This window comes from Arachis ipaensis, chromosome B10, assembly GCF_059453495.1.
Source record: "Arachis ipaensis isolate K30076 ecotype BB chromosome B10, ASM5945349v1, whole genome shotgun sequence".
Taxonomy (NCBI): Eukaryota; Viridiplantae; Streptophyta; class Magnoliopsida; order Fabales; family Fabaceae; genus Arachis; species Arachis ipaensis.
The window spans coordinates 29,705,038-29,733,007 of NC_142435.1; the positions used below are offsets into that span (position 1 = coordinate 29,705,038).

At 33.4% G+C, this 27,970-nt stretch overlaps 1 protein-coding gene across 2 annotated transcripts; it reads left to right on the forward strand.

The window, feature by feature from the left end:
* The first annotated feature begins 4,413 nt into the window (after positions 1-4,413).
* On the forward strand, positions 4,414-6,431 carry LOC107621753 (uncharacterized protein At5g39865-like). 2 transcript variants are annotated; one of them, XM_016323757.3, is made up of 2 exons: positions 4,414-5,335; positions 6,122-6,431. In XM_016323757.3, exons 1-2 carry the CDS (start codon positions 4,590-4,592, stop codon positions 6,231-6,233), a joined length of 858 nt encoding a protein of 285 aa, XP_016179243.1. In that variant the 5' UTR covers positions 4,414-4,589; the 3' UTR covers positions 6,234-6,431. The 2 variants fall into 2 exon arrangements, with proteins under 2 accessions (XP_016179243.1, XP_016179244.1); XM_016323758.3 differs by having other exon boundaries at positions 4,420-5,335; positions 6,108-6,263.
* Positions 6,432-27,970: the final 21,539 nt, after the last annotated feature.

Consider the following 27,970-nt stretch of genomic DNA (forward strand, 5'->3'; position numbering starts at 1 on the left):
GCACTGCATCACCCCTTGTCAAACATATGCCAACATGCTGCTTAACACTCCCGTCCAAACTAGCGTGGGTCTCATTAACTACACTTGGTGAAATGTTTTCCTCTGCTGTGCTGTTCGAACAATTCTCTACACCTCCACCAATCTCCTTTCCGGCATGATTCTGTTCGTCGGGTGCATCAGGGGCTTCACGCTTCTCCCTACCCTCCACGCCATCAGGCTCAGCACGGACATTATCACCTCCGCCACTAGCAGCTGACTTCTGCGCTGCTCCCAGAACTTCCTCGTCAGCGCTGTTCACCGTGGCATCAACCTATTCGCGAACTCCATGACGAGCCATGATAAACCACTATTTTATGGTTTATAATGTGTTTAATTGTGTGGTTTTATCATGATCTTTACCCACTTATTCATATGATTAGCATGCATTTATATTTCCTTCCTAAAATTATTACATGATTGAAAACTTACTTCCTAGAGACTTTTAATTATGTATTTTAATTCTCCTTTATTCCATTCGATGCCGTGATCTGTGTGTTAAGTGTTTCAGGCTTTATAGAGCATGAATGAGTTGGAGATTGGAAAGGAAGCTTGAAAAAATGGAAGGAACACAAGAAATTGAGGAGATGACCAGCGAGAAGTGACGCGGCCGCATGGCTCACGCGACCGCGCGGATTGTAATAGCGTAAGTGACGCGGAGGCATGGACGACGCGCCTGCGTGGAAAAGCAAAACGCCGAATGACGCGTCCGCATGAATGATGCAATCGCGTGATGTGCGCGATCTGCATAATCTGCAGAATTTGCTGGGGGCGATTTTGGGCTCTGTTTGGACCCAGTTTTCGGCCCAGAAAAGCAGACTAGAGCCAGAGAACATGCAGAAACCAAAGACAACATTCATTCTACACAATTTGAGTTTTTTAGATCTAGTTTTACTCCTCCTCTAGGTTTTCTCTCTACACATTCATAGTTCTTAGGATTTTTATTTCTATTGCTCTTTGCATTGGGATATTGAGAAGAGTTATTACCTCATCAAGACTTCGTCATTCTAGTTCGTTTTCTTTACTTGGCTTTACTCTTCCATGTCCTTTGATTTACTCAATTCTACTATTGGATTATTTTAGAATTTATTAATATAAGAGTTACTTTTATTTTTAATTAATTTCTTTGAAGTATTATTTATCATGTCTTTCTTTAATTCCCTTTCCTATGTTATGAGTTCTACATTCACAATGAGCGAGTAGTTCCCTAACTTGATGGGGAGTTGATTGAAAGGAACCCTTGAGTTGGAATGCTCAAAAGAGAAATTGTAATTGGGTTTATTGTTGGATTTCTCTCTAGTCACTAACGCCAGTCCTTCCAAGTAAGCGGATTGAGACTTGTGGATAGAAACAGCATTCCAACTTGTTTGACTTTCCCTTACCTAGTAAGGGATAACTAAACAGAACAACCTTCAATTATCAATTAATCTTGAGAGTACTGCAACAAGAATAGGGCTTCCAACTAATCTACTCCCAGTCAAGGCTTTTATTTAAATTACTTAATTTTTCCAATTTAATTTCCTGTTTATTCAACTCAAACTCTTTTTGAAAACATCTGATTAATAAAATAGCACACCTTTCTGCAACTCGTTGGGAGATGTCCTGGGATTCATACTCCCAGTATTTTTATTTTAATTTTTGTGACAACCTTTCTAAATTGATAAGCGGATTTCTGGTTGGTTAAGAACTATACTTGCAACGTATATCTTATAACAATTCTTAACTCGCCAATTTCCGCCACGTCAAGCCACGCCCCTCTCTTCACCGTCGCCCGCAGCAGCCAACAAAGAGGCCCTTTTAAAACGCACAATGACGTACTCTTTGTTGCACCACACAGGCACTTCGCTGCCACACCCCACTAACATATTGAGCCTTATATGCTTCAACCCAACCCCAACTGAACTTTTGTTCAACACCAAATCAACCCTTTCTTTCCATTTATCCTCATATTCCCAAGTCTCCATTCTTTCAGAAATTACTTCGTTACTAATTGTTTGAGATCCCATAGATTCCGCACTCACCATAATTGTTGGATACACCAAAGGATTATCCGTTCGCGTTTTCAAAAAACTCTCGTGCCACTCAACAAATCCTCAACGGCAATTACCTTTCTATCCTTGTCATGCTTTGCCTCTCGTAGCCCCTGTGGCATCATTACCACCGCATTCCATTCCAACTCCAACGGTTCCCTCTGAGCTTCTAGTTCTTCACTTCCATGGTGTTCCAATACAACTCTCTCTTTTTCGTTCACCTCAATATCCTTTCCTTTGATTTTTTTCTATTTTTCATCAGGAGACTCCCTAACATCTTCATCGTGCCTAGTGATTTTTTTCCGGACATCAATCCTCCTCCTATACTTAGCCTCACCCAAAAAGATCTCTTTGCTCTTTAATCGCATTCCATTCATCTCATTGATGGCTTTTAATGCTCCTCCTTTTGTAGTATACCTGATGAAAGTAAACAGATGGATCCGGCCATACTTCTCTTTACGTGCCAAATAGATGTCATTTATCCTTCCTATCCACTTGAACATATGAAACAATTCATTCTTCGAAACATTGCCAGGTAAATTATCCACAAAAATTGTGAATGATTCACTTTTCAATCGGAGATACCTTTCCAGTTCCAAACTCGTGGATCTTTCCCAACATGGGACTGTCTAACTTTATCCCACCTTGCATTAGACATAAATTATGTTATGAGAACATTGAGGGTGGTTTAGGGTTCAGAGAAAATAACGTTCAAATTTTGAGAGCGGAAGAGAGTCTCTAGTCACAAATTAGTTATCTTACATTATATGATTTATATAACAGTAATCTCGATTATTATGATTAATTAAGTTATTATTATTTTTTATTTAGAATTAAATGAGAATAAAACTAGAGATATTATTTTATTTGGTTTTTAGAATTTAATGGGTATTACACTTAAATATAAATAGTAATTTTAAAATTTTAGTCCCCAATACATAAAAGTTGTCTCAGTAACACTTTTTTCATCAAAAGAATTACGATTCAACTTTGTCAAAAATATAAAAGATTTAGGTTAAAGAAAATCAAATAATCAAACTCTTTCGATTATACTCACAAATTCAAGTATGTTTTTACGTTCTTAGGTTTTTTTTTTATAATAATTTAATATGGATAATTTTAAGAGCGAGGAAACAAAAAATTTGCAACAAGTATATAGACGCAATGTAATTGTATATTTAAGCTCCTCAATATCGGATATAACACTCTTTAAATTTAATTGTTCTACTATTATCTTTTTTCACATGCTTAATGCTCTCCAAATAATCTTATCCAATGCATTATGGGCTACTTTGATTCTATCTTAAACAATAAGATTAAAATATGAACAAAATAACGTACATAACAAAATTTATCGTTACATAGTAAATAAATCAGACACATCCAAAATATTTTTCAAATGATCAAAACAAGGGTCATTAAATGATACACGTGTTTAAAGTAACAAAAAAAAATTTATCAATTTTTTACTCATATAAAAGTACAGAAATTTTATAAGACAACTCAAATCTATTATAAAAATATATATATATAACAAAAATTAAGAATTTTACTATGTAGCTTACAATTCCCATCAATAAAAATGTGTAATCAAGTATATATTTCTCATTGTTGATAAATGTCAAAAGATTATATGTTAAACAAACTAAATAAAAGTTAAAATTTTTTTTATCTTAATCTTTTTTCACCTAATATTATTTTTAGATGGGAGAACTAAATATAGACTTATATATCTTATTAAATTCTTAGTTTTTTTTTATTATCAACCATATTAATAAAATATCATATTAATTATCTAAGCAACAAACAGTTATCGTGCAAACTTTGAATCTATTTTAATATAATAAAATATAATATTTTTGTCTTACCAAAAAAAATATATAATATTTTTGGTAAATCATGAAAACATACTTTAATTATTTATATTTAAACAAAAATTTATCTATAGATATTTTTATATAAAGTTAATAAATAAAAATTATTTTTTTTATTTAATTATATAATTATTTTTAATTATCAACTTCATATAAAAATAACTGTATATAAATTTTTTTTTTATATTTATATTTTCTCACTTTATGCATATATTTATTATTTTTTATAGATATTGTTTTATCATAATTTAACTATTTTAATTTAATTTTGATTGAATGATTAAACTTTCAAATCCATAGCTTAAACAATTTTATGTCCAATTTAAGTTTCACAACCTTACAAAAAAAAATCAGATAAAATTCCCAAAATCTTCTCGCACAAAAAATGCAGCAATCTCTACTGCGAAACGTGAACAAGCAAAGCAAGCAAAAATGAAGAATAAAATAAAATAACTTCATATTGTAGTGATATTTTAATAACGACGAAATGTCATCCTTCCTTTAATGACATAATTATTCCAAATATTACCTCCCATACACTTCTTTTTAATCCCCTCTGTCTTTTCATTACATCACTAATCACACTCTACAGTACCCACTCCGTACGGCTCTCTCTTCAGTCACTATCACTAACAAACCTGAAAGCACCATGACCATATGGCCAACCACATGGCTGAAATCACACCGTAAAACCCGACCCGCAGATCTGATCCGATCCCAGTCCTCAGGCTTTTCTTGCTCTTCCCTCAAAGACATTGAAACCCTTCTCCAATCCGAACCCATACCCGAACCTGATTCTCCCAAATCACCCAAATCAATCTTCCGCCGCCTCCGCATAACCACCTCCCTCCTCCGCTCCTTCTCCTCACGCTCCACCGCCACCACCGTCCGCCGCACCTCTCCGCCACTCCCGCCGGACTCCGACGCCGGCTCCGTCGTCGTTTACTACACCAGCCTCCGCATCGTCCGCCGCACCTTCGATGACTGCCGCGCCGTCCGCTCCATCCTCCGCGGTTTTCGCGTCGCAGTCGACGAGCGCGACGTCTCAATCGACGATAGATTCCGCGACGAGCTCCATGCGCTCCTCGGCGGCGGCCGCCGAAGCACCATGCTCCTTCCGTGCGTGTTCGTCGGCGGCGTGTACGTTGGCGGCGCCGAGGACGTGCGGCGGTTATACGAGAGCGGAGAACTTCAGCGAATGATCGAACGGCTGCCGAGCTCGCAGCCGTACGCGTGCGAATTCTGTGGAGGGATGAGATTCGTGGTTTGCGACGAGTGTTTTGGGAGCCACAAGGTTTATTCAATGGAGAGTGGGCTTAGAAACTGCAACTCTTGCAACATCAACGGCTTGATTAGGTGCCCTGCATGTTACTTCGTGCTCCCGCGACCCACCAAGTAAATTACCCTTCCCACAATTACCAATTTAGACAAATATTTACATTAATTTCTAAAGATTTTAACAAGACAGTTTAATTTTCGATAAATTTTAATCACTAAATCAATTTATACTCGTTTATTTTGTTATAACAATCTCACATCAAACTTTGATTAAAAAAATTAAACAAATTAGTTTATGTCATTATTTAATAAAACTATAATACTTCTTAAAAAAATTTAAAATTCTTTAATTAGCATATCTATATGACCGATCATTTGATATAAAAATTAATGTCTAATAAAATAAAAATTTGACATTGATTTAATAATTAAAATTTGTTAAGAACTAAAATATTTCACTAAAAATTTATTACAGACTAATTTAATGTACTACTTATCAATTTTATGATAAAAATTGAATAAAAATAAGTTTAAAATATGAATATATAAGTGATTGATGAATTATTTTCTACAGATCGAAAATTTTATGCAATATGATCAGTTTGTTAAATATGGATTATAACAAGTAAAAAATTTGGACGCTAATGATGTATAATTCAAATAACATAGTTTTTCATATTCATCTAAGAGGTTGTGGATTTGAGTTTTTTTTATCTTTGGTTAAAAAAAAAAGGTAACAAATTAGGAGACTGTTTTTTAAAACTAAAATTGCTTTTGTCACCTATAATTTCGCACATTGATTTTCTTTTTCCCCACTATGAAGCAATTTTCTTGAAGATTATGTTAATTGTTTTTGTTTTAATTGATTGTTTGATTGACAAATGGTTAGTTGTGGAAGTCTAGATCACCGCAAGATGAGTTAGTAAACAATGGAGTTCATTTTCAAGACACTTCTCAGTTTGGTCAATTGACGATGTCAATAAAATTCGCACAGCGCTCCAATCATTTCAGCTAACTTCTGTTGAGCGTTTTCTTTTGTTTGGTATTGTGATTTCTAATGTATTATATAAACTTTATTTAAAATTAAGATGCAGATTAGATAACGTGGTTATGGATGAGGGACTATATTATTCCCTTAAATTAAGTATTGGGAATTCATTTTTCCTTGTTTTAAATTCTAAATCTACTGGCACATCCATTGGATTGCTTATAAACCAGCAAAAGATTATTTATGATTTTCAATAGTAGATATTATGGTCGTGAGACAAAAACTAAAAATGTATTAAGAAATAGAAGATAAATAAATATTTTATTTTAATTTAGGAGAGTCTTCTATTCTTCTTAGTAATCATAAATAGAGGTGATTTAGTCACCAAAAAAAAAAAGGTGATTATTTTAAAAAAAGTAATTACTGTATGCTAAGATTCTAATATGTCACCTATATATTGTATCTTTAAAAAGAATATTGCATATATCTCTTTTTTAATACTAAAAAAAACGAGTAAATTTCGTAAATAAATAGATTCTGGCACAAACTAAGAGTTTTGAAAAGTAGAACAGTAAAAAAATCTCTAAAAAAAAATTAAAATGTGACAAAATCACCAAACCATCAATTCTCTTTGATTCGTTTAATAAAAAATATTGGACATAAATACCGATACAGTAAATAAAATTTGCATCATGTCAATTTTTTTTATTGATGTAATTACTAATTAGGACTAATTAACTCCTAGATATTTTATCAACTATTTGAGTTTTTTCCTTTCTTTTTCAATCTTTGAAACTATTTTCTTTTCAACGCCATAATTTACTCATAAAAGAACTGTAAAAGGTTTTATCTCCTCCTGTACTTTGAGATTAACGTTTTTATGTCACATGGAATGATATGCAAACAGTAGATAGTGAGGACACAACTCCCCATGATGATTTTGTCATCGGTTTTGTAAAGTGAGGTCAGGCGTCAGATTTGTCTTTTTGTTTCCGGTACTTCGTTAAGATTTTAAAAAGTAGTAATAATTTTTTATTTAATTTTTCTGAAAAAAATCATCCCTTTAAATGTTAAAAAAGCTTTTAAATATACCGATATATCGGTATTTCAATAAATTTTAATAGTTGATTTTAATTATATATTATATTTTTTTATAATTAAAATTAATAATTAAAAATTATTAAAATATATCGATATACTTAAAAATTTTTTTAAAAGTTAAATAAGTATGTTCTTAAGATATTAGGTACGAAATCTGTTTTTAAAAAAATTATTTCGATAAATTAGGATGACCAAATTTTAATAATATTAATTAATAATATTCTATCAAATGAAGGGAAAAATTAATAATAGATTAGATATTTTACTCCTCAAAAAGTTCAATAACCAATAATAAATTTGGTGAAGATGCCAAATATTTCCTTCCAATGATCAATTGTATTGATTTATATTGTAGTTACAAAGGCATTTTAGTTTTGGTTATTATTTTCTATAATAAAGAGAAAGAAAATTAATCCAAATGACTTAGTCTAGTAGTTAGTTTACTAGTTTGAGTAAGTAAATGTTGAAAATTTAAATTTTATTTTGTATATGCAGTAATCTAGTGACCACCAACAAACTCTTAAATAAAACTCTAATTTAAAAAAGATTAGTTGTTGAACTATTCGGGTTAAAAAATACCCTAAAAAAAATTAGAATATATAATTTAATGCACAAAAATATCTTTGACTATATTTTCTAGAGATATAATCCCTCTCCCTTTTTCTTTCTTTCTCATTTTGAGGTATAATACATCTTCATTTCATTTGCTTTACTTTTCAACCAAATAAACTTAAAAGGATTTAAAGATCTAACATAAATCCAACTTTTACTATTTAATATTTAATAAAACATCTAATATTTGTTAAACCAATTTCAAATGTTAACTTTTAATTAAAATTTCATCATGGTAATAATTACGATTATTAAATAAGTCAATTCAACGCATTAAATCGTGACTATTTAGACAAATAAAATAGACGGAAATGTCTTTATTCTATTGACTTTTAAATAGAAAATTGCCAACGCATTTCAGATCAATAATTAGCTTTAAATTGGTTTAATATTAGAAAAGTGATGTCATTTCTAAATTTGATATTGTTATTCTTATTTTATGTATTTTTTTAATTTATATCCTTCATTTTCATTATTTTATTTTCTCTGATGATAGGAAAAAAATTTTCGTTAAGGATAATTTGGCATTTAAAAAGTCACATGTGATTTTCTTTTCAATTTGTCTTCAAAGTTTTAACTTAATTTGGTCTCCCAATTTAACAGTTGTGACTCATGTTAGTTTTTTATTCTATTTTTTTTACAAAATCGTTAATAGCATGAGAGATAAATTGATGACCGTCCCGTTAGACTTTTTAATGGCTAGCTACCTAAGGTGACATTTAAAATGTTTTACCTCAATTTGCTCCACAAAAAAGCCATTAAAACCTTTAAATAAGATTAAGATTAGGATTCTAAATACAAATATGGAGCACACTAAAGTTAAAAGAAAAAAAATTCAATTGCCACTTTAGATATAGAAAGTCTAGTGAGATAATCGTTAATCCACCTCAACATGTCGTTAACAGTTCTATGACAAAAATAAATTTAGGGACTAACGTGAGTTATGAAAGTTAAGTTAGATGACCAAATTAAGTAAACTAAAACTTTAAAGATTAAAATGAGATGTGAGTGTATAATTTCAAGCACTAATTTAAGTATTAACTTTTTATTAATTTAAAAATCTTAGTGAGAATTTTTTTTTTTTTTTTTTTTTTTTTTGCTTGAACAAAGAGAACGAGGGAGATTGGGTTGGTTCACACTTGAAAATATGGAACTTTAGTGGGTTACAATTACATTGTTGTAAAAGTAAATAATTTGGACATAATCAACTAACACATTTCTTTGCACTTTTTTTTTTTTGTTTTTTATGGTATCTATCAGTTTTACAGGTCAAAAACTAATTTATCGTAAATTTAAACTTCATTAGAAGGTTTGTCGCTAGCTAATGGATTATTACATGCACAAGAAAAAATTTAAACCCCCAATCTTTACTAAGTAAACACGTAATTTTTTTCTGTACATTGTTAGGACAAATACAAAGTGTCTTCAATAGCGAAAAACAGGATAAAATTTCATAAGATATTAGATACGAAATCTGTTTTTAAGAAAACAATTTTGATGAAATAAAAATTTTTCCTAAAATGAGAATGACCAAATTTTAATAATATTAATCGAGAATATTCTAGCAAATGAAGGAAAAAAATTAATATCTAATGTAATATCCTACGACTCAAAAAGTTCAACAACCAATAGTAAACTTGGTGTAAGATGCCAAATATTTTCTTTTCAATAATTAATTGCATTGATTCATATTGTAGTTGCAAATGTATTTTGGTTTTGGTTACTATTTTCAATAAAGAGAAAAAAAATTAATTCACATCATTTAATCTAGTGATTACTTCACTAATTTATTTAAGTAAATGTTGGAAATTTAAATTACACTTTGTACATCCAATAATTCATTGGCAACTAGCGAATTTTTAAATAAAATTCTGATTCGCAAAAAATTAGTCGTTGGCATGTTGGATTGAAAAATACCCTTTAAAAAAAAAAGAAAATTAGAATATATAATTTAGTGCACAAAAATATCTTGATTATATTTTTTAGAGATATACCTCCTCTCCCTTTCTCTTTTTTTTTTCTTTCTCATTTTGAGGTGTAATACATTTTCACTTCATTTGCTTTACCTTTCAACCAAATATACTTAAAAAGGATTTAAGGATCTAATATAAATTCAACCTTTTCTATTTAATATTTAATAAAACATCTAATATTTGATAAACCAATTTCAAATGTCAACTTTTAATTGAAATTTCATCATGAGAATAATTACGATTATTATGTAAGTCAATTCGACGTATTAAATCGTGACCATTTAGATAAATAAAATAGACAAAAATGTATTTATTATGTTGACTTTTAAATAGGAAGTCGCTAACCTATTTCAGGTCAATAATTGACTTTAAATTGGTTTAATATTAGGAAAGTGATATCATTTCTAAATTTGATATTGTCATTCTCATTTTATGTATTTTTTCAATTTATATCCTTCACTTTCATCATTTTATTTTCACAGATGATAGGAAAAAAGAATTTCATTAAGGATAATTTTAGAATTTAAAAAATGACATGTCATTTTCTTTTTAAATTTATATATAAATAATTTTTTGATATTGTTTTCAGTTAATATATTTTTTTAGAATTAATATACAAATTGGTCCTAAAGTTACACTTTTACTTCAATTTGATCCTTAAAATTTCAACTTACTTAATTTAGTCTCATGATTTAGCATCTGTGACTAAGGTTAGTTCTTTTTTTTTTTTTTTTACAAAATCATTAACTATATGGGAGATAAATTGATGACTGTCACGTTGAATTTTTTAATGGCTAATTTTCTAACATGACATTTGAAACGTTTTACCTCAATTTTCTCGGTAAGAAACCATTAAAACCTTTAAGTAAAGATTAGGATTAGGACTCTAAACGCAAATATCGAGCAAACTAAAGTAAAAACTAAAATTTTAATTGCAACTTCAGATATAGAAGTTTAGTGGGATAGCCGTTAGTCTATCTCAACATGCCGTTAAAAGGTTTTATGACAAAAGCAAACTCAAGCATTAACGTGAGTCACGAATGTTAAGTTAGATGACCAAATTAAGTAAATCGAAATTTTAAAGACAAGATTGAAATGTGAGTGTAATTTCAAGCACTAATTTAAGTATTAACTCTTCTTTTAATTTAAAAGTCTTTATCAAATTTTTTCTAGCTTGGACAGAGAAAACCGGAGAGATTGGGTTGGTTCATACTTGAAATGTGAGAACTTTAGTGGGTTATAATTGCATTATTGCAAAAGTAAATAATTTGAATTTAATCAATTAACACATTTTTTTATTTTTTTATTTTTTAATTTTTCATGGTATCTTTCAGTCTTATAGATCAAAAACTAATTCGACACAGATCTAAACTATATTAAAGGATTTTGTTGTTGGCTAATGAATTATTACATCTATAAAAAAAAATTTAAACTCCTAATTCTTACTTAAGTAGACAAGTGATTTTTTCCGTACGTTATTAAAACAAAATACAAAGTGTCTTTAACGGAGAAAAACAGGATAAAATTTCTTAAGATACTAAAAATGAAACCTGTTTTTAAAGAAACAATTTCAATAAAATAAAAGCTTCCCCTAAAATCAGAATGACCAAATTTTAATAATATTAATCGAGAATATTCTAACAAATGAAAGGAAAAAAATAATATCTAATCTAATATCCTACAATTCAGGAAGTTCAACAACCAATAGTAAACTTGGTGTAAGATGTGTAATATTCCAACTTTTTAAATTATATTCATTATTCAATAATTAATTAATTAAATTATAATAATTTAAAATTTAAATTCATAATAAAAAATAAAAAATAATGTATTTAAAAAATTAACATATCTAATTTAAAATTTAAAAATATAAAAATATTAGTTTTAATAAATTTCTAACCCACAATAAACAATCTTTTAAGATATAGTCATAATTAATTCTATATTTATTAAATTTAAATGATCTTAAGTTACATAAAAATATAACAAAACTAGATTTATTCTTTAAGTTCAGTGTAAAATCAAATTCAAATTAAATTAGGTAGATAAATCTATTACAAGTTTATAGTAAAAAATTACGCTCTAACCAACCAGCCTGATATACTAATAGTATTTCATAAATATCTCAATTTGTGGTTATTCGATTGCTTCGTTTAAAGCTTATTTTAAAGCTAAAAAGACTACTGAATAATGTGATATAAATTCATATTAAGGATGAGGAATTTTAAAGCTAAAAAGACTACTAAATAACGTTGTACAAATTCATATTAAGGATGAGGGATAGGAGATTGTTTTATCAATAGTTATGCAAAATGAGAGAATTAGGATACCCTATCTGTCTTATTTAATCTTTACTGAGTGATTACAACTGTGGTTATGATGTTTATTTTTATTTATTATATTATCATTTTTACATGAGTAAAGTTTGTCATTATTTTTGTGTTTATAATTTAGTACGCCCACTTTCTATCTTAATATCACTAGGTCCACTTATACTTTTCAACTAGTAATAATGATTCTTGTGATCAAGGTTCTCACTATTTTCAAATAGCTTTAAAAAATAAAAACTAGTTATTCACTATTTTTTATGAGATATTTTATATTAAAATTTTATTTTTTTTAAATTTCATAAAATCTGAGTATCAACAACCAATATAATCTAAATAAGGTTTAATGCTAGTTTGAAAATATTAGGATGTTACATTTTTTGTATCAGAATAATTTGATCCATTAGGACTATATTCTATGCTTGCAAGATTAATTCATTATCATTTAGTTATAATTAATGTTATGCAATAAAGTCTTTTTTATGTGATAAAATTGGATTAGAAATATGTGATCATCTAATAGTAAAATGTGCTCTTAAATATTTTGTTTGAAGCTTATCACTATATTTATTTGGTCAAAATATGCATGTGTCAATGTCAAAACATAGATCACTTAGGAACACTCTACTCATACTTAAAGATATAGCCAAATGCACACGAGACATTCTCAAAAAAATAAAAAAAAAGGTTAAAAATATTATTCACATGCTCATATAGAATAATGAGTGACAAGTTATATAAAAATAATTTTGAAAATAGAAGACCAAACAACTCACAATTTGCATCATAAACTAATAAGATTAACTTGTCTGATTGCTGTTAGGTGATTGCATATGATTGATTTAGTGATATATAGCTAGTCGACTAATTATGTCTTTGCAAATGTGATTTGTATGATTTGTTTATTTGAGTTTGATGTGCTTGAACATTTCTTGATGATTGATGATCTTTTTTGCTGGTTAGAGATTAGGCCATAGATTCAGATTCTTGCTTTTGAGTAATATAGAAATAGTAAGTTGTATAGCCAATTTTTTGGTCTACGTATCACTTTTCAAGTAAGATAAAATTTCGATGAAAACTTAATAAGTTTAATTTGCTGTCACCAAAATTTAGGATTATTCAAAATCTTTAGAGAGATTTATGATTTTTGAAAGTAAAATCGCCTAAAAGTTTTTAAAATAAGAGAATTTTAAAACAGAACAGTAAATTTTCAAATCAAATAACTTAACTAACAAGTAGTATCAAAGTCATCTATTTTATAAATAGAGAATGATATCTCATTTAAGATATTATTGCTATGTCAGCTTTTTTTTCAAATTATAATATTTTTTATAGATTTTTAATTTTTTTTATTATCTTCATATAATAACTTCTACTAACACTGTCTCTTAATTAATAATAAATTTAATATCATTATTAAGCTATTTTTTTAAAAAATATTATTTATTTTTCATTAACTCTATTTAATATCATTAGTTCTATATTATTCTATTATTAGATCAAATAATTTATATATCATATTTTGATAAATTTTAAAATTTTTGAGATAGAATTATAAGTTGTGAAGTCAATTGATATTCCACGATATTAATATAAATTATTATGAAAATATTTAAATTTATTCTTTATAAATTTATTCTTTTTAAATTATTTAAATAATTATAGAATTTTATTCGACAATAATAAATATTTTCAGTAAAGTAAGAATTATGAAAGATTTGTTTGAGTGACAACAAAATAATCACTTTTTTATTTTCTTATCAATAATTAGTTTAAATATAACTCATTTAAAACAAAAAAAAAATTGACTCTTTCTTTTATGCCTTTTCAAAAAAAAAAAAAAACAATTTATTTACGCAAATACTTTAATACACATAAAGATAAATCAACAAAATTAGTTTTATTATATTGTACTATAGAAATTATCATGATACAATTTCTTTTCTTAGTATTGTATAGATATTTTATAACAAATTATAAAAATATTTTTTTATTATTAATTATCTAAAGGATTATGTACCAAATATTTTCATCCATTGCACAGATTTTTATCTAGTTAAACTTAATAAAAAAAAATCATTAGTCTGTAGTTTATTTTCAAAAATTTTAGCTCAATTATTAGGCCCATAGAATTTATATTTAATTTTTAGATGGTTGAAAATGATCTTTTTAAAAATATTATAAACATACAACTAACTTCTAAATTTATAATTAATTTTACAATATTTAAAATGATATATGACAAAAATTAAAATGAAGTTAAGTGTCTCTAGAATATTCCTAACAAAGAAACAAGTTAGTGTAGAGTCGCAAAGAAAGAGGATGTGGGGTTGTTGTGAGAACAGTGACCCTCAATTTTTCTTTATTTTCTGGAGTAGATATATTTAGAAAACTATGATTTACAAAAATCTCATTTTGAGACAGTAACTATATGGGTACAAAGTTTACACGAATTTGAGGTTATTAAGAGATAGAATTCAAAATATCTAAATTGTCTAGTGACAGATTTAGAAAGTTGGATTGGAATGTAAACTAAAATTATTCTTAGACATAAAAGATAGGACCTAAAAGATATATTTGGATAAAATTAAGATGATATTGAAATTTAATATTTGTAAACCCATGTTTAATGGTCAACTTCAGATAGTTAGACGAAATGCACACTGTAGACTAATAGAGAAGTTAGAATTACATGACATGTAAGACATAGATGAGGTGTAACACCCTAATTATCAAAGCTTACGCTTCCGGCTGTGCGACTCTGATAGCTGTGGTGTTACGACGACTCTTAGAGTATTTAATACTAAAATATGAGCCTATTTAAAATTCTAAACCGTATTACCTGTAACACCCTACCACACAGAGCCTTATGCTTAAGTCATAAGACAGAGGTGGCGAGGTATTATGACCTCCAAAAGTAAAATTTAGTACATATAGTATTGTGAAAGATGTTTATAGCTAGGAGCCTTTGAAGAAAAGGGATAAAACAAAACCGTTAAATTGAAAAGCGCAACACTCCGATCGATAACGTAACGAAACACATAAAGGGTAAACCAACTCGAAAATATATATAAGGAGTGCCAAAAACACAAATATCAAAAACTCAGGATCTGGTTGCGAAGGAAGCCGGCCCGAGCATAGAAGTGTATACAAGTATATATATATATATATAGGAACCCAAAGGAAACCCAAAGGGTGAAATACAAAACCTATTCTCCAAAGCAACCTCTAAGAGGAGTCAAAACAGTATATTTATACATTATTTAGTGGAGATAAAGTATCTAAGTAAAAACATAAGACCAAAAATCAAGTCCTGAGAACCAAGGATCTTCGCTAATTCAGAAGTCTCCAGCATGCCTCAGCGAGAAGCATCACGTCCTGCATCTGAAAACCACAAAATCCGCATAGGTGAGAACTGGAGGTTCTCAGTATGGTAACAGTACCCACATATCTAACATGTAATGTCCTGGGAAAGCCGAAGGCAATCCTAGAACTTCCACCAGATAAAATCAAAGCTTATAAACAGGATAAACCATAAATAGCAACTGACTAAAGATCCCCAGTCTAACTAACATTCCCCTTTCCAAATCCTGCAGACCTCCCAACCACCATCAGTAATATAATATGGCAAACACAATTATGGCAGATAAGAAGATATACATATAGGAAGCAGATATGACATTTAGACAATTAGCAGGTAATATGCAGTCCATTAGGAAAAACCAAACAATTCACATAGTATGCATATGATGAATGCCTGTCCTAATGGCTGATGATATCATCTGTCGGTTATATAGCCAACCCGACAAGTCCTGGTAACTAACCATTGGACTGTCCCTCTGTCGTGCATCCCCAACTCGAGTTATACTCAATCATAAGTCATAATTCATATCCAACACCCTCACTGGTGTATATTCACGGGGGCGAGCTCATCCGGAACTTTCAGTGTCCGGTCACACTTACGACATAGGGTCAGCAGAGTATCGAGTCTCCACCTGGAGCACATGGTGGCTAGCCATTGCTTTCTCCCAGGGAAACTCGTATCTCAGATAGTGGAAGTGCAACATTCACATTTCATTCAATAAGCATATATGCAATCATACTCATCCATAATTCAATAATGGCTCCGCCATAATACGGCAATAACGCAGCCATCCGGCTCATAATTCAATCCATAACCAGCCAATTCAATAACAATTACAGCCCTTCGACTCATGGCAAATCAAGCACTTCCACATTCATCCTCCGTATCTCATACAATGATCCTTCATCATCATTCGTCATTAATTCTTCCTTTTTTTCATCCACAAGTTACCACGTTTGCTAGCCCTTCTTATTGCTAGGGATATTATCAAGTTTTAAGACATAAGGGGTGAGATCGGAGGCCTAGAAGTCTGAAATTTGGCTTTAAAAACTCAAAAATCAACTGTGGGAAGAAAACAGGGTTACACGTGCGCATCCCTCCATGCGCACGCGTGGATGGGAGAAAAGCCAAGTGACACCTACGCGTCAGCCACGCGTACGCGTGGGTGCGTTTTGTGCCCCAGGCACAAAACCAGCACAACTCAGGCACAAATCTCGGAAATTTTGGCTGGGCCAATTGATTTCACTCATCGACGCGTATGCGTTGGCCACGTGCACGCGTGGGTAGTGAAACTTTGAAAACCACGCCTACATGTGGGAGTGCTTTTTGCCAAAAATTTTTCTAAGTTAAAAAACTGCAGAATTCACAATTTCAACCCCAATCTTCCGACGGGCATAACTTCTTCGTTTTAAATCATTTTTCACCCGTTCTTTAAACGACATAAACTTCCCGGATCAAATTTCATTTTTAAATAAGTTTGGCACAAAACGGGGATCCGGAGTCTAAGTTATGCTCCATCAAAGTATGCCCAAAAACAACATTTTCATGCAAAACCACAAAGTGCCATTTTCAAAACAACCAATTCCAACCCTTTGTAAAATCAACCAAAACATACCAAAAATAAACCTCAAGCCTCCTCAACTCAAATGTTAACATTTTGATCAAAACCATAACCATCAACCCACTATATTGACCAATCTCATCAAATAATCCAATTTAAAGCACAATACCATGTTATATATATTTTCCTCATTCTAATTTCCAACAACACCATTTCCAATCAATCATCAATACATACAATCATCACCACCTTCATTCTCAACATGGTTTCACCCACATTTCAAACTCAACCAATTATCAATCATATATCAAAACATGCATATCTCTCATGCATCACACTACCAATATATCAATCTTCATAATCACATATATGACTGGTATGCGAAATTGTTACTCAGGTTGTGAATTATTGTTCGAAATTGATTCCTTGGCGATGGCACCAAAAACGGATGCACAGAACCATGGTCTAAACATATCTTCACAACTTCGCATAACTAACCAGCAAGTGCACTGGGTCGTCCAAGTAATAAACCTTACGTGAGTAAGGGTCGATCCCACAGAGATTGTTGGTATGAAGCAAGCTATGGTCACCTTGTAAATCTCAGTCAGGCGGATATAAAATAATTATGGAGTTTTCGAAAATAATATAATAGAATAAGGATAGAAATACTTTTGTAAATCATTGGTGAGAATTTCAGATAAGCGCATAGAGATGCTTTTGTTCCTCTGAACCTCTGGTTTCCTGCTGTCTTCATCCAATTAGTCTTACTCCTTTCTATGGCTGGCTGTTTGTAAGGATGTCACCGGTGCCAATGGCTACTTTCAATCCTCTCGGGAAAATGGTCCAAATGCTCTGTCACAGCACGGCTAATCGTCTGGAGGCATCACCCTTGTCGTTGGTTGCATCCTATTCCTCTCTGTGAAAATGGTCCGATGCGCTGTCACTGCATGGCTAGTCATCTTGGAGGTTCTCGATCATACTGGAATAGAATTTACTATCCTTTTGCGTCTGTCACTACGCCCAGCATTCGCGAGTTTGGAGTTCGTCACAGTCATTCAATCCCAGAGTCCTACTCGGAATACCACGGACAAGGTTTAGACTTTCCGGACTCTCATGAATGCCGCCATCAATCTAGCTTATACCACGAAGATTCTGATTAAGAGATCTAAGAGATACTCATTCAATCTAATGTAGAACGGAAGTGGTTGTCAGGCACGCGTTCATCGGGAATGATGATGATTGTCACGTTCATCACATTCAGGTTGAAGTGCGAATGAATATCTTAGAAGCGAAATAAGATGAATTGAATAGAAAACAGTAGTACTTTGCATTAATCTTTGAGGAACAGCAGAGCTCCACACCTTAATCTATGGAGTGCAGAAACTCTACCGTATGAAAATACATAAGTGAATAGAGGGTAGGCATGGCCGAATGGCCAGCCCCCAAACGTGATCAATAGATCAAAATATAATCCAAAGATGGTTCAAAAGATGATTCCAAAGATGATCTAATACAATAGTAAAAGGTCCTATTTATAATAAACTAGCTACTAGGGTTTACAGAAGTAAGTAATTGATGCATAAATCTACTTCCGGGGCCCACTTGGTGTGTGCTTGGGCTGAGCTTAAAGTCTACACGTGGAGAGGTCATTCTTGGAGTTGAACGCCAGCTTTTGTGCCAGTTTGGGCGTTGAACTCCACTTTGCAACTTGTTTCTGGCGCTGGATGCCAGAATTAGGCAGAGAGCTGGCGTTGAACGCCAGTTTGCGTCATCTAAACCTGGGCAAAGTATGGACTATTATATATTGCGGGAAAGCCCTGGATGTCTACTTTCCAAAGAAATTGGAAGCGCACCATTTTGAGTTCTGTAGCTCCAGAAAATTCATTTTGAGTGCAGGGAGGTCAGAATCCAACAGCATCAGCAGTCCTTCTTCAACCTCTGAATCTGATTTTTGCTCAAGTCCCTCAATTTCAGCCAGAAAATACCTGAAATCACAGAAAAACACACAAACTCATAGTAAAGTCCAGAAATGTGAATTTAACATAAAAACTAATGAAAACATCCCTAAAAGTAACTAGATTCTACTAAAGACATACTAAAAATAATGCCAAAAAGCGTATAAATTATCCACTCATCAATGACCATACAATTGAGTTCAACCATTCAACAACATCAACTATTCAAATCCTATCTTAGGACCTCTAGCCTAAGTTTTCACACCACATTACATTTTAGATACAGGAAACCAAGACCATACCTTAGCCGATTTCCCCGCTTAACCCGGAGTATTTCCAAATCACTTTTTCACAAGCTCACCAAGCTCCAACACGTCCAAGAACATATTTTTATCACATCAAAGCCCTTTTTCAAGCTTTCCAAAATCTCAATCAAGCTTCAATATTCACATACATACCACCTAAGCCACCATTATTACATTTAAACACAACAACTCAATATCCAACATCATAAATCAACAAATTCCACTAGGGTTGAGAATCTTACCATACCCAAGGATCAAGGAGACAAAATTTCTCTTCTCCTTCAAGCTAGTTAGGTCCTATAATATCAAAGAGCCCAAAATCTCAACACTTTTCACCCAAAAATTCGAATTTAAGGTTGAGAAAACTGGACTAGATCTGTGGCTTACCTCAAGAACAAAGTAGTGGGTTTTGTAGAGCTCTTCGCAGTGAATGCATGGCCATAAATGGTGCAATAATCGGAGCTCCGGATCAAAAGTTATGGTAGTTTAAAGATCAAATGAGAGGTAGAACTTGGAGAGAGTGTTCTTCCCCTCCCATTTCTTTTTTTTTTCAACGTGTTCTTGTGTCTAGTGAGGAGAGAGAGTGCTGAAATGAGGATTTTAGGTTTAGTTTGGTTGAGCCAAGGGCCCAATTTGGGTCCGGTTGGCCCGGTTTGGTCCGTTCGGTCCAATCTTGGGCCGATTTCTACAAAATTGGTATCGAAATTCTCGTTTCAACCTCCTCTATCATATTAAGCCATAAAAATCACATTTTTGGCTTTCTAGAATAAATTCTCATTTATGGGCTAATTAGCCATTAATTAATCGGGTTTTATATTCTACCCACCTAATTGGGGATTTTGCCCACAAAATTCAAATCCAATTACCTGAGAATAAGTGCAGGTAATCAGTTCGCATCTCCGACTCAAGCTCCCAAGTGTGCTCCTCAACCGGCTCGACTCCTTGCCACTTTGACTAATGAGACCTCTTTTCCACGCAACAGTTTGATACTAGTATCGTCAATTCTGACCAGAGTCACCGGAAGCATCAAATCTTCTTTTAACTGAATCGATTCAGGTTCTAACACATGGCTAGCATCAGGAGTATACTTCCGAAGCTGCGACACGTGAAATACGTCGTGCAGGTTCAAAAGGTGGGGTGGTAGAGCCATCTGATACGCCATCGGTCCAACCCTCTCCAGGATCTGAAATGGACTGATGTATCAAGGATTCAACTTCTTCGCTTTAATTGCCCTACCTACTCCTGTGGTTGGAGTAACTTTAAAGAAAACATGGTCTCCTTCCTCAAATTCCAAGGGCTTCCGCCTCTAATCGGTGTAACTTTTCTGATGACTCTGTGCAGTGAGTATCCTATCTCGGATTTTCTTAACTTGTTCGGTAGTCTCAGCTATCATCTCCGGCCCCAACAAGCTTCTCCCCCTAGCTTCATACCAACATAGTGGAGATTGACATTTTCTCCCATACAAAGCCTCATATGGAGCCATTCTGATGCTCGCATGGTAGCTATTATTGTATGCAAACTCTACTAATGGCATATACCGATCCCAACTCGCCGGTTGGTCCAAAACACAAGCCCTCAACATATCCTCTAGTGTTTGGATTGTCCTCTCAGATTGACCATCTGTCTGAGGATGGTAAGCCGTACTCAAGCTTAATCGGGTTCCGAAAGTCTTCTGAAATACACCCTAGAACCTTGAAGTGAAATGAGGATCTCTATCAGAAATTATAGTAGTAGGCACACCATGCAGTCTCACAATCTCCCTTATGTACAAGCGCGCTAACTCCTCAAGAGTATAGTTCATCCGAATGGGTAGAAAGTGACCTGACTTGGTCAATCGGTTCATAATCACCCAAACAGCATCAAAACCGGTACTAGTCCTTGGCAATCCAGACACAAAGTCCATCGCAATGCTCTTCCATTTCTATTGAAGAACTTCTAAAGGTTGCAACGTCCCGGAAGATCTCTGATGTTCAATCTTCACCTTCTGACAAGTTAAGCACTTTGAGACGTATTCTGCCACATCATTCTTTATATCTGGCCACTAAAACATCGTCTTTAAATAATGGTACATCTTAGTACTCCCCGGGTGAATAGAGAATCCGCTTTTGTGTGCTTCTTTTTAGATATCTTGTCGTAAAGTGCCAACATCCGGCATAATGATCCTATCCTTGGATCTCCATAGCCCATAGAGAATCCTCTGACACTCTCCACCACTTTCCTTGCTCAATAGCTGGCAACACCTTCGGTAACACGTCATCATTTTCATGAGCCTTTAGGAGTTCGGATTTAAAGTCACTTGAGATCCGTAATCGACTCAAACACAGAGTTTCAGACACTTCTTGAACACCAATCTTCAGACTCTCGAATTCCTTAAGTAACTTCTCTTTTTGAAGCATCATCCAAGCAGCGTACAACGACTTCCGACTTAACGCATCCGCCACTACATTAGCTTTCCCTGGATGGTAATTCAACTCAAAGTCGTAGTCCTTCAGTAACTCCATGCACCTCCTCTGCTGCATATTGAGCTCTTTCTAATCAAAGAGGTATTTCAAGCTCTTGTGATCAGAGAAGACTCGAAACTTAACCCCATAGAGATAACGCCTCCACACCTTCAAGGCAAACACAACTGCAGCAAGTTCCAAATCGTGCGTAGGGTAGTTAACTTCATGAGGTCTCAACTGTCGTGAGGCATACGCCACCACATTATGATGCTGCATCAGCACACACCCTAGACCCTTTAGTGAGGCATCACAGTACACCTCAAATGATTCGTTCGGCTCAGGTAATACCAACACAGGCGCGGTGGTCAACTTTCGCTTCAACGCTTAGAAGCTCTCCTCATACTCAGGAGTCCAAACAAATGGCATATTGACGATCTGATTTCTATTGGTAAAGAATTTTCACAAATATTATCGGGTTGTAAGTATAGTTTCTAAACCAACAGAGAATCCTTTCGTACAAAAGTTTTGGTTGTCACTTAAGCAAACCCAATAAAATTTATAACCGAAGTATTTAAACCTCGGGTCGTATCTCAAGGAATTGCAGCAAAGTACGATTTATTATTGGTTGTGGAAAATAGTGTTTTTGGGTTTTTGAAAAAGGTTTGAATGAGAAAAAGAGATTGCAAGAATTAATAAATCAATAGCTAATAAAACTCTTGGCACGATATGAAAATTAGAAGTCCTATCCTAGTTATCCTTATCAATGGTGATGAGAATTATATTTTGCTCCCCACAAAGTCAACCTCTAACTATGAAGGTAAGTCAAGTGGATAAATCAATTTAACACCTAAAGTCCTAGTCAACTCCTAAGGAAAGACTAGAGTTATAGGAATTTAAATCAATCAGCAAAGATAACAATTATCAATCACGATGAGTTTGACAACTCAAGAGTTACCAATTAATCAACCAAAGCCAAAAGAAAAAAATCTAAATTATTTAGATAAATAAAGGAAAGCAATCATAATTCTGAAATACCTCAAATTGCATTAATAAAAGAAAATCAATCCAAATATAAAGAGTTCATAAACTAAATTGAGAAAATAAATAAAAGGAATATTAAACCTGTAAATTGAGAAGAAGAAATCCTAATTCCTTTAAGAGGAATCCTAATCCTCAATCCTAAGAGAGAGGAGAGAACCTCTCTCTCTAAAAACTACATCTAAATCTAAAATTCTGAATTGTGAATGTATGATAAGTTTTCCTCCCCTTTGATTCCTGCATTCTCTAGCTTATATTCTGTGTTTCTAGATTCAGAATTGGGCCGAAAAAGGGTCCAGAAATCGCTGGGGGCATTTTCTGCAGATTCTGGTACGTGGCGTCTGTCACGCGTTCGTGTCATCTGGCAGTTTTCCTTGTCACGCGTACGCGTCGGTCATGCGTACGCATCATTTCGTTCTGCTCAAGGCACGCGTTCATGTCAGTCACGCGTGCGTGTCGATGCCTTTTCGCGCTAGGCACGCGGCCGCGTCGTCCATGCGCTCGCGTCGCTGCCCTTTTCTTCAAAACTCCATTTTTGTGCTTTCCTTCCATTTTTGTATATTTCCTTTCTGTCCTCTAAGCCATTCATGCCCTATGAAACCTGAAAATACTTAACACACAAATCAGGACATCGAATGGTAATAAAAGATAATTAAAAATTAATATTTTTAAAGCATAAGAAAACATGTTTTCACATATATCATAAAGTAAGGAAGGAAAAGTAAAACCATGCAATTTACATGAATAAGTGGGTGAAGTATTGAGTAAATCACTTAAATTGAGCACAAAATACATCATAAAATATGGGTTTATCATGCATCCTAGTGGGTTAACTTTGTCAACGGCAAAGCTATTTGCGAAAAGCCCTTGATGAATCTTCGGTAGTAGCCAACTAAGCCCAGAAAACTCCTTATCTCAGTAACTGAGGTTGGTTGCCTCCACTCCATCACTGCTTCCACCTTAGAAGGATCTACAGCTATCCCCTGTTTACTTACCACATGACCTAGAAACTTCACATCATTCTTCCAGAATTCACATTTAGACAGATTCGCATAGAGTTTCTTTTTCTTCAGTATCTGCAATATGGTCCTCAAGTGTTCTGCATGCTCCTCTTCAGTCTTGGAATAAACAGTATATTGTCAATGAAGACAACAACAAATTTATCCAAAAACGGACGGAAGACTCTGTTCATATAGTCCATAAACACTGTAGGAGCGTTTGTCAACCCAAAAGACATCACAGGGTACTCGTAATGACCATAACGAGTCCTGAAAGCAGGTTTAGGGATGTCCTCACCCCACACCCTTATCTGGTGATAACTGGATCGCAAATCGATCTTGGAGAAAACTCCAGCTCCTTGTAACCGATCCATGAGATCGGCAATCCTTGGCAATGAGTACTTATTCTTTATTGTGACCTTGTTTAGTTGTCTGTAATCCACACAGAGCCGCATACTCCCATCTTTCTTCTTTAAGAGATGTTCTTTATCTCTGTTCCTACGCATAAACAACCAGAAGACAAGAAAATATGGGACTCTCTATGTCAGAGTGTAGAGAAGTCCCTGTGAGGTAACCTGTATAAAATAATAAAATAAAAATACTAAGTAAATAAATAAAACTTCAAAAATTTTAAAAATAAAAATAAACAGAAAAAATTAAAATAAAAATAAAAATAAATAGAGGACACCAAACTTAATTTCAGAAATTAAAGAAAAATATTAGTGCTATTTTTTTAATAAAATAAAATAAAACTAATAGAATATAAAAAGTTAAAAAAATAACAAAAAAGAAACAAAATAAAACGGAAAAAAATGAGACTGAAAAGAAAAATAAAAAATAAAAATGACGAGATTTAAATAAATAAAATAAAATAAAAATTCAAAAGGAAGTAAAACAATAAAGAAAACGGGGACAGGGGGAACGGGGGAAACAAGACGAAACGTACGGAAGTAAACAAAAATTAAAAAGAAAATTTATAATAATAAAATAAAACTAATTAAAATCAAAACGCCTAATCTAAGCAATCAAATAACTAATAGTTGTTAATCACTATCAATCTCCGGCAACGGCGCCAAAAACTTGGTGCGGCATTTTACAACTCCCAAACTTACCGGCAAGTGCACCGGGTCGTACCAAGTAATACCTTACGTGAGTAAGGGTCGATCCCACGAGGATTGATGGATTAAGCAACAATAGCGTTTGATAGGATTAGTTAGACAGACAGAAAATGGTGTTGGGAGTTCAAAGACATTAAACAATAGCAAAAATATTAATGAAGGGCAAGTAATTAAGTTGGGAATAATATATGGAGAAGGCAGTTACGACTTCAGAGTTATCTATTTTCTGGATTGACTTTTCTTATTAACTATTTTAATTATGCAAGATTTAATTCATGGCAAACTATTTGTGACTAGACCCTAATTCCTTAGACCTTCCTAGTGTCCTCTAAAATTCATCAACTGCCAATTCCTTGGTCAATTGATTCCAATTAGAGGGTGATGATCAAATTCCAGTTTATATGCCACAAGAATCCTAATTGTCCAAAAATAAAGGGATTATATGTCACGTATCCCGTTAAATACAAACAATTAGAAATTCAGGATAATATGTTTTCAAGCTATTGTTCAAGTAAAGAGCTTTTCCAAGTTTTACAAGAACTCAAATAGAACATGGGTCATACTTCCGTTCCACCCAGATTCATAAAATAAAGAACGAAAACAATTATTGAAATATAAATCAAAACATAAATTAAAATAGAAAAATAATATTACCAATCCATACAATAGACAGAGCTCCTAACCTTAACAATGGAGGATTAGTTGCTCATGGAATATGGAATGTAAATTTGTATGGAATAATGTTGTGGAATGTTCTTCTAGAACCACCCTATTGGGATCCCTTTTATAACTAATCCTAATAAATTTAAAATCTAATTTTTAAAATTAAAATAATATCTTTTCCTAGAATTCAAATTTGAATTTAAATTCGAATCAATTAACAAATCTTCAGCTGATGGGTGGGGACAACTTGATTTGTCCATTCTGCAGCTTCTAATATGTGTTTTTCTGCGTTTTCTGCACGTGGCACATGTGACGCGTCTGCGTCGTCCACGCGTTCGCGTCATTTGTGCAGATTCCAGTCCATGCGTTCGCGTCAGGCACGCGATCGCGTCATTGAGATTTCCTCCATTCCGCGCGGTCGCGTGAGCCATGCGTCCGCGTCGGTATTCGCTGGTCATCTCCTTGGTTTCTTCTCTTTCTCTGCAGAGACTTCATCAAATCCATCTGAATACTACCTAAAATAAATAAAATTGCACAAAACTCAAAATAGCATCTATAGTGGCTAAAATATAATTAATTCTTAATTAAACTCAACAAATTAGATGCAAATTCACTAAGAAAAGATAGGAAAGATGCTCACGCATCACAACACCAAACTTAAACTGTTGCTTGTCCTCAAGCAACCAAAACTAATATAAGCTTAGGATGTGCATTTGCATGAGAATGAGAGTTCGATTAAGCTCATGTCTCTTCTTATAGTGAGATTTACAACTGCAATCCTGAACAGTTTTGGGTATTTTTGTTTCTCCATCCTCTGGGTATTTTTTTCTTTTTGGGGACTTCCTCCTTGGTGGATGATGCAGTTCCAACACCAAACTTAGGTTTGATGTCAGGCGGAATTCTATCGGTTGTTACCACAGGAGGTTTGAGTTGCAAATTCTGCTGTGCATGATCAGGGGGTTCTTGAAGGTTTGGAGCAATAAGCTCAGCCTGCGTGCACCTCTCTTCTTCACCTATTGAATGCACATCTTTGAAGACATGAAAGACCAGTTGCTCATTATGCACTCTAAGCACTAATTCACCCACTTCTACATCAATCAGAGCTCTTCCAGTGGCTAGGAATGGTCTTCCTAGAATTATAGAGGCATTCTCATCCTCCCCTGTATCAAGAATGACAAAATCTGCTGGGAGGAAGAACTTACCCACTTTGACCAAGATATTCTCCACTAATCCGTATGCATGCTTCATAGATTTGTCCGCCATCTGTAATGCTATCTTTGTGGGTTGTGCCTCTTGGATCTGCAGCTTCTTCATCACAGACAAGGGCATTAAATTGATGCTTGCTCCCAGATCACATAACGCCTTCTCAAAGGTTGTGCTCCCAATGGTGCATGGAATTTGAAAGCTCCCTGGATCTGGCATCTTCTTTGGTAAGTTATTCTGAATGATGGCACTGCATTCTTTAGTCAGGACCACTGTCTCATTTCCCTTTAAAGGCTTCTTCTTTGACAACAGCTCCTTCATGAACTTGGCATAGAGAGGCATTTGTTCTAAAACCTCAGCAAAAGGAATATTTATTTCCAGCTTTATGAAGACTTCCAAGAACTTTGAAAACTGTTTGTCCTTGGTCTCCTTTTGAAGTCTCTGAGGATATGGCATTTTAGGCTTGTACTCAGGAGCCTTTGGCAATGTAGGATAAGTGTCAAGAGAGTCTGGGAATGGGTTGTCTGCACGCTTTGGAGGGGTGTGTTCCACTTATCCCTTCTTCTCCTCTGGAGCTTCCTTTTTAACTAGCTCTTCATTGGCCTTGGTCTCAGAGCCAGCTACTTTACCATTTCTCAATTGAATAGCCTTGCAATCTTCTCCTGGGTTCACCACTGTATCCTCTTGAAATGTACTTGCAGACCTCTCAAGTATTTGCTTGCTCAGTTGGCCCACTAGCACCTCTAAGTTTCTAATAGAGGCTCTGGTTTCCTGCATAACTTGTGCTTCCGTACTTGCCACTTGTTTACTTATTACGGTGATAGCCTTGCATTCCTCTCTTGGATTTGGAATTGTGTTACCAGGAAGGCTATTAATGATCCTCTGATCAATTTCATTAACCTTTGTGGCTAATTGACCCATTTGAATCTCCAGGTTCTTGATGGATGCTCTGGTTTCCTGTCTAAAACCTGTCAATATTGCTTCCAAATCATTGTTCTGCTGGAAACCGCCCGGAGAACTATTGTTGAAGATCTGAGGTCTCTGAGGTTGGTCCCTCCACCCAAAGTTTGGGTGATTTCTCCATCCCTGAATGTATGTCTTAGAA

Excerpts from the sequence above, each read along its gene's own strand:
- LOC107621753 (XM_016323757.3), top strand. The coding sequence starts at position 4,590 with ATGACCATATGGCCAACCACATGGCTGAAATCACACCGTAAAACCCGA. Across the intron at positions 5,336-6,121 it reads GTGCTCCCGCGACCCACCAA|ATCACCGCAAGATGAGTTAG; the intron begins GTAAATTACCCT and ends GTGGAAGTCTAG.